The sequence below is a fragment of the Phaethon lepturus genome, unplaced genomic scaffold (genome assembly GCF_000687285.1).
Source record: "Phaethon lepturus isolate BGI_N335 unplaced genomic scaffold, ASM68728v1 scaffold45719, whole genome shotgun sequence".
Taxonomy (NCBI): Eukaryota; Metazoa; Chordata; class Aves; order Phaethontiformes; family Phaethontidae; genus Phaethon; species Phaethon lepturus.
Genome location: NW_010566430.1, coordinates 1 through 7,910, shown reverse-complemented (window position 1 = coordinate 7,910; position 7,910 = coordinate 1). Strand labels below are relative to the sequence as shown.

At 51.0% G+C, this 7,910-nt stretch overlaps 1 protein-coding gene across 1 annotated transcript; it reads left to right on the top strand.

Moving 5' to 3' along the window:
• Positions 1-4,251: 4,251 nt before the first annotated feature.
• On the top strand, positions 4,252-7,677 carry LOC104627319 (mitoferrin-1-like; the record flags this gene model as incomplete). The annotated part of the gene is made up of 3 exons (XM_010295473.1): positions 4,252-4,480; positions 5,944-5,998; positions 7,164-7,677. Coding segments are annotated over 3 exons (798 nt in total), but the record flags the coding sequence as incomplete, so codon positions are not given.
• Positions 7,678-7,910: the final 233 nt, after the last annotated feature.

Below are 7,910 nucleotides of genomic sequence, written 5' to 3'. Positions count from 1 at the left end.
GAACCGCTCCTAACCAAGCTGGTGTGACCGGATGACCGTCAGTTGACTCTGCGGCCGCGTGGGGTTCCTCACGGGTGCAGGAGGTCCCGTACTGTAATGGGAACTCCTGGGGCGAAGGGTAAGGGAAACATTGAGCCTATGTCTGCCATGCCAGAGCGGGGGGTGGAAAGGAGAGGAGGACAAGCGCACGATGGGGCTTGTTGGGAGGGATGGAGCGAGTGTTTTGGTGGCTCCAGCAAAGGACAGTCAACTGTGGGTGACCTGCCTTCTGCAAGTAGACTTTGGAGCTTCCCAGCTTATAAGAAAACACCCAAGGCTGAGGGTGGCAGGGCAGGTGAGCTCCTGTGAGCTCTTTTACTGTGGTTTATTTAGACTTTGGGGTTAGGGATGCTTGGGTTTGGTGGTGGGAGGTTCTGCATCTACCGGTCTCGACAGAGGTCCAGGAGGAGCAGTTACTCTTGTTTCAGCTGATAGTGTTGGGGTGCTGGAAAGTCACGGCTAACCTGTTGGGCTGACCCTATGCTCCCCTCCCGTGGGCTTTTGTGGACAAGGGTGGGTACCACACCAAGTGTGTTGCTTGTCTGGGGAACCTCTCTCGCTGAAAAACAACCTAGCAAAAAAGAAAAGGGAGTTCAGAGCTTGAGCGTGGCATGGGTCATGTAGAAGTGAAGCCTTCTCCGGCCAGCAGGATCTGGCTGGGTTGCTGCAGAAATGCTGCTTATTTCCTGGTAAAAGCATATTGTATTCTCGGTGTCTTTTGTTAGCTGCAGGGAGACCAGGGTGGCTGTCTGTCACATGAACGTGCAGGCTGAACTTTGAGAAAGCATGCCATGTTCAGGAAAAAAAAGACACAAAAAAAACCACCAAAAAAACAAAGGCAAATTATATCTGAGCTTGTTTGTACAGTGGCATGTCAAGTCAGTGACCCTTTGAGAGAATACGCAGAACTAGAGATCTGACTCTTGTTAGTAAAACCCTTCCGGATAGAAAATGACCCTGGACTCTTCGGGTGCTCCTGGCAGCAGGAAGGCTGGGTGCTGTCCCCCAAACAGCATCCATAAAGACGGCGCGGGTCCGCAAGCAGCAGGTAACCCCATGAACCCGAAGCTGTGACTTTTGGTATTGCTTCTTGTGCCTGAGCTGAAACCAGGACTCCCGGGATGCTTGTGGTTGTCAGTGCGTTCTGTTGCCTTATGCAATGAGGATTAATCCAGGTAGGTGGAGAAGTATTTCTTGGCTGGTTAACAGCAGGGGGGTGAGGCTCCTGGAGGAGCTTGCTGGCTTCGGGTAGGTGGCAAGAGCTGGGGGGCGAGGACTGCGTAGCTCATAGCAAATCGTCCTCCATCGCACCGTGATAAACTTATCCTGGGTGGAACAGAGCTGAACCCGTTTTCAGCTCTGTGCCTCTTGCGTTGCAGCAGCCATGCAGGAGATCCTGGTTTTGGTTACTCCGTGGGCTGTTTGTCCTGTTTGTGTCCACAGCTTTAATGAAAGGTGCGAGCCTGTGGACCTGGCTGTGCTGGTGGTGATGCAAACTGCAGCGCGTGTGGGTTAGGTGGGTACAACACGTGCTTGCCACCCACTCTGGGGTATGGTATGAGCTTTTGAACCCCTCTAAGAGTGGCTTAGATGATCAACAGAAAAATAAAAATTGGTATTTATCCATTCTCATGTGAAAGCAACTGGATCCGCGGTAAGGATGAAGATACTCAGGGTGAATTCCCAATGACACGGCCCCACGCGCTTTGGTCCTGCACATGCCAAGCTGATAGTTTATTGCTTTACAGGAGCACTTATCCCTGATTACCTTTCTGATGAGATGGTGCTGCTGCGTGCTTAAATTATACCGGTTGCTTCGAAGGCATCCCAGTGATAGACCAGGGTGAGATCAAGATCTCCTGGGGTCAGTTCTGGAGTGTGAAGCAATGCCTTCAAGTTAAAACTAGCAGAGCGGGGGGGAAAAAAACCAACAAACAAAACACAAAACACCACCCCAAAACCCCAGCTGGATGCAACCAGCTCGGCAGCGGTGGGTCGTGCTGAGTCACGCTGGCGGTGGAGCGGCTGCCGGGAGTTTCTCCGGGGCATCGTGAAATCCAGCCCCTGCCCAGCCCCTCCTGACGAGCATCTGTGGAACGGGAAGGTGTGGAGACCCGTGGAGGCGTTGCAAGACCCTTACGCCTGCTCAGCGAGGGCTGAGAGCTGGGTTTAAAACCTGTTTTTTAAATTCAAAGATAATTCAGTGTTGTCGCTGCCTTTAAAGGAGGATTTTTCTGAGCCTTTGGGTTTATTTCCAGCGCTGTTCGTAGGTTACGATGCATTTAGTGCTCTGAAACAGGAAGCTTTGCTCGAGGCTGCCAAATTCCCTGTTGAAGGGTGATGCCTTATCCTGACTGCTGGCCCTAAGTCTGCTTAAGTCTGAAATTCAGCTAGCTGCTGGACTAAGTCACTTTGCAAATATAATTCCTGTGCAATTTTTTAAGGAATATTGACTTCAAATATGATAATTTGTTTGGCTTAGCCTCACGTATTGCTTTAGTGCTTTCATAGCTTGGTTTTATTATACTGGGTTAAAGTCCTGAATTCAGCCCTGATCCTTTGCTCGGTCTCAGGAAGTGTCTGTGAAAGTGCTCTTTGGGTTCCGGTAACTAGAGTGGTTTGGGGAAGCAAAGGTCCAAATATGGAACATTTTTATTGGCTTAATCTTGCCCGAAAGCATAGCTGTAGTATTGCCTCCTGGCTAATTACTGAAGTGAGTTGATAAGCTTGAAGGGACATGTTCCAGTGAGGAAGGTGGAGGTGGCATGGGCAATCCTTGCTTTTTCAGGGCTGTTGAATCTCTGCTGAGGACGGAGCTGTTGGTGTTGCTTTGCCTGCGAGGCCAGCAGTGGTGCCTGCATGCTGCCAAATCGTTTGGGGGGAAACTTTATTCTGAAGATGGGGCAGCAGGCATCCTTCCTGACAAACCCGAATGACCTCTGAATTGCGTCTGTCAAGCTTCTCCTTAAAAGAGCATTCATTTGGTGGATCCTGTTGCAGGTTGCTAAACACTCGTCTCCTGTGGCTATGTCCTTTCCCAGGAGCCTTCTGTGTTTGTGTTTCAAGGCGTGAGGCCACTACCAAAGGCTCTATCCCTTCAGACCGGTTTCGGTGCGATGGGGTGTATCGGCTGTGTTGCAGCCTGGCAGGACTTGTGGGCTGCTCGGCAGGAGTGGCAATGCCCTTTGCATCTTGATGCTCTGGATTTGCTCGGTCTTGTTGGGGTGGTTGTAGAGTTTCAAGCCCTACCAGTGTCTGTCTCATTGCTGGTGAGAGGTGGCTGGGGTCCGTGCCCTGCAAACACCCGTCGCAGGTTGGCATTGTCATTGCAAGGACTTTGAGAGTTGCTGGTGGGCGACGGCATCAGTCTGCAGCAGCCTGAAACAAGCTAAAAGAAGTAATTTTTCCCACGGTGCATAATTAAGTGATGGCAGTGAGTTTAATAGGATACTTTGGATGCCAGAAGCTTAGCTGCCTTCAAAAATCTGTGGAAGAAAAGCTCGTAGAGGACTGTTGAAGAAAGATGTGGATGAACCACCTAGCTCGGGACGTTGGTGGCTGCAGGGCACCAGGAGCTGGGAGGGAAGATGGGGCGAAGGGCAGCTCTGTGCTCTCCAGGCTGCTGGGGGATGCGTGGCCACCAGCTGGGTCTTCCTCGGGTCGCTGTGCGGAAGAATGGGGTCCCAGTCTCGCCCTCCACGGAGAGGGAGTCGCTGCGAGGACCCCGTTTTCTCAGCTCGCCCTTCTAGGAAACCTGTTTCCCAATTGAGCAGACTAACTCTGCACACCAAGTGTCACAAGCAGCTGAGCAACTGCAGGAGAAACAAGCTGGGGCAGAGAGCCGGGAGTGTTGTAAGCAAGAGGCAATTAAAGACCTAACTGTATTTCTTCACAGAGTCTTTTGAACAACGGCGTTAGCTTAATTCCGTGTACTTTCCGTGCATAAACAAGAGCAGAGGTTACATTTCCCTCTGCTGAGCGCTTGTCTGAGCAGCCTCATAACATTTTGGTGTTGCAATGGGAGCATGGACTTAATCTTGCTGGTCTGGCAGGCGAAGCGTGGATGAATAGTGCCCTGGCCCCGGCGCGGGCACAACTGGGGAATAAATTGATCCCTATAAAGATCTTGGAAGTCTTGTGGCTTGCTAACTCTATGACTCGTGCTTGTTGCATTAACGACTGAGACCTCTCCCTCTGTGTGCTTTGTTGCAGACAAGGATGCAGAGCTTGCAGCCGGACCCCAAAGCCCAGTACAGGAGCGTGTACGAAGCTCTGAAGAAGATTGTCCTTACAGAGGGTTTCTGGAGGCCTTTACGTGGGATTAATGTCACCATGCTGGGGGCTGGCCCTGCCCACGCAATGTACTTTGCCTGCTATGAAAAAATGAAAAAATCTCTAAGTGATACTATCCAGCATGGAGGAAACAGCCACTTGGCCAATGGTATTTTTGGTTTTTACACACAGGAAAAAACGCTTGCCGTTAACAGCCTGTCCCTCGCTGGCTTCACATGCTTAGCCTGGCATCATTCACTGTGCTCTGCTCCTGGGAAAGCTCCTAGGCAGCCCACGTTCAGGCTGCTGCTGTAAATACCTATAGGGGAGGATGCAAGATGCAAACATAACCCCAGGGTTGCACACCCACTTTGGGAGTGCTGGAGGGGCACGTGGAAGTCAGGCGGGCAAGCGTGGCGCCTGCCCTCCAGTTGAGTGCTGGTCCCACGCTCCTCCGAAACCTGTGCCCTCGCTTAGGACTACTGACTGCTTGGTCGCGCTGTTGTGCACCCTCCAAAGTCTTAGTCTAATCTAGATTTCTGTACTGCTCTCTAATCTCAAATTATTCTAGCACAAGTAATCAATACACTGGACAAGGGGTGTCCTGATGCAGTCACAGGCTGTTTCTGGCTTTATGTTGAGGGCATCGCCTAAAGCTCTGGAGGTTCCAAGTACAGGTTGTTCCAGATTGTCTCCCTTGGAGCTCCAGCATGGTAGAGTGCACTGCATCCTCTGTGTGCTCACGTGCTTTGCTAAAGGTTTTGCTTCTCCCAGGAAGGCTTTTGCTTTTAGGTCCAGCAATACTGCTCTAACAGCAGAAACGCTCTAATTGAGCAGCCAGGGGTGTTACGAAAGGGCTTGTGCAGAAGACATTTCTGCCTGGTCCTTGATGTGATGTGATGGTAGGAATCTGCCATGGCAGTCACTTGACTCTATCAGCTCAGTTTAGGGTATGTAATATCTTTCTGGCTTGCTGCTTTTTGCTAGTAATATGCTTCCTGTGTTTGCCTTTTAAGTAGTTACAGGCTTTCAGTACCAGCAGGAAAACTGAAGTGCTGCGTTAATGAGAAATGACCGAAATTCATTTGGGCAAGAGAATTTGAGATGGAAACCTACATCAAAGGAGAAGGTGTGGCTCGAGAGGCCCATCCCAGAGCCAACTGCAGAATCATTAATGGCTGGCTGGATGTTTGCAGAATCTGTGCAATTAGTGTTTAAAAGTAGACTGAGTAAAGGAATGAAAATGCCTAATTATGGATGCGCTGAGCCAGTTCTAAACGTTGCTCGTCCCTCAGTCCAGCGCAGGCTGAGTGTAGCCAGTGGTGTCTTGTGTAGGCAAAGCCTTGCAAGTTGCTGGGAACAGCAAAGGTGATGGCTGTGATCCTGTGAGCAGATCCTGCTTTCTGTCCAGCTGCTCTGGGTGGGTTTTTCTCCGCTGGGAATGTTGCTGGGTGCTTCCTTGGGCTTGCTGTGGCGCTGGGCTGCAGGTCCCCGGGGCAGCAGTACCCGGGCGCTTGGTGGCCTGCGGGCTGCCTGCGGCATCGGCTGCCACCTCCACGGATGGCAGTGCCTGAGCAAGACCCTGGCTTCTGAATCTTTTTTTTTTTTGAAGGATGCTCTTATCTCTTGCAGGCATAGCTGGGAGCGTGGCCACGCTACTCCACGACGCAGGGATGAATTCTGCTGAAGAACCCTGCTGAAGGTAATGCCCTGTGCTGATGGGGAGGTGCTGCACCCCCTTAGCCTGGGCAGGCACCAAGGACACCTTGCCCCACCTCAGCAGCTGAAGTCCTTTGCTTTAGTGACTCTGCCCGGCTTTTAATGAGTTCAGGCCAGTGTAAAGGGATAAATTCTGCCTGGCTGTTTTCCCTTGCTTGCCAAGGGGTTGCACAGCATCTGTGTGGCGTATCGTGACTTTCCAGGAAAACTGGTGTCACCTTTACTAACATGATGCTGTTACTGCTCTGCTAGTGCATCTTTACTGAAGTGGCTGTGTTTTTTCTGAAGCTTTGGACTACCCAAACAAAACTGAGCTCAGTCACGTCGTTAGGCAAGTGCAGTAGCCTTCCTGGGTAGGTAGAGTCTGGCATGCAGAGGACCAACAGTGAGATGCAGCTGAAGTGAATTAGCTGGACTGCCAGCCTATTCAGTGTTAATAGGCTAAGTACTTCTGAGTTGGCCCAAAGTCAAGTTTTCCTGAAGGAAAACATGTCTCTAGTGTTTAAAATGCTTTTAATCATATCCTGATTGAATGAATTAAATTAATTAGCTTTTTGCTTAAGTCAATGGAACTTGTTCCATATCCAGACTTTGGACTGCAGATGAAGTACAGTTACTTAATCAACTTTCTTCCCTTGCCCTCTTGGTCTGTCAGTGTTTCTGCACAACAGCTCTGCATCCTCACAGATGCATCTGAGGGTCCTTATCAGCCTGACTTAATGCCTTTCTAGCTAGAAGTAAAGATTCCCTAATTAAGCTTGAGATGAGTGCATTAGCCCATAGAAGTGGAGAGCTGCTCAACCAGGGCCGAGCTCTGACCTGCTTCCCTCACTTGTTGCGTTGAGTTTTTCGGGGGCCACTGGGCAGATTGAGGGAAGCAGGGGATGTATGCAGCCTTTTGGTGAAAGCTTTGTAGATAAGGAGCTCATAACTACCGAAATTTCTGTTCTATGTCGCAGCAGTTCGGACTTGGAAGGGGAGGTTGGGTTTGGATGGACTTGGAGCAGGGTTCAGTCTTGGTGTTGTGAGGACCACGAAAGATGTGCCTTAGCTAACAAGTCTTTATCTCCCTGCGTCTGTCCTGCCTGCTGCTGCCTGCCCTGCCTTCACCCCCTGCGGCCGTCGCCTGGACCAGTGGTGAAGCAGCGGATGCAGATGTTCAACTCTCCCCACAAGTCGGTCCTGGCGTGTATAAGGACAGTGCAGAAGACTGAGGGGTTCGGTGCCTTCTACCGCAGCTACACCACCCAGCTCACCATGAACGTCCCCTTCCAGGCCATTCACTTCATCACCTACGAATTCATGCAGGAGCAGATCAACCCACGCCGGGAGTATAACCCCCGGTCCCACATCGTCTCCGGTGCCCTCGTGCCTGCCGCTGCCACCACTCCTCTGGATGTCTGCAAGACCCTGCTCAACACCCAAGAGAACATGGCCTTGAGCTCCGTGAACATCAGCGGCCATCTCTCAGGCATGATGAATGCCTTCAAGACTGTCTATCAGCTGGGGGGCATCTCGGGGTATTTCAGAGGGGTGCAGGCACGTGTCATTTACCAGATGCCTTCAACGGCCATCGCCTGGTCGGTATATGAATTCTTCAAGTACTTTCTCACAAAGCACAAGCTGGAAAAAAGAACATCCTTGTGAAGGACTGACTGAGAGTGAATGCCGGCCTCCGTGTCCCCTCTGTGCCCGTTTGTGTGCCTGCAAGCCAGCCAGCCCCGGGTCTCTGCTAAGGAACGTGCTAGGTTTCTGGTGGATTCACAGCCGACGTCGCTTCTCCCTCCCCAGGGAAGGAGGGATTAAAGTGGTCCTCAGTCACGCTCCTTGCTTAAACAATGAAATAGTTTGTAAAGACTTATAATAATATATATATTTAA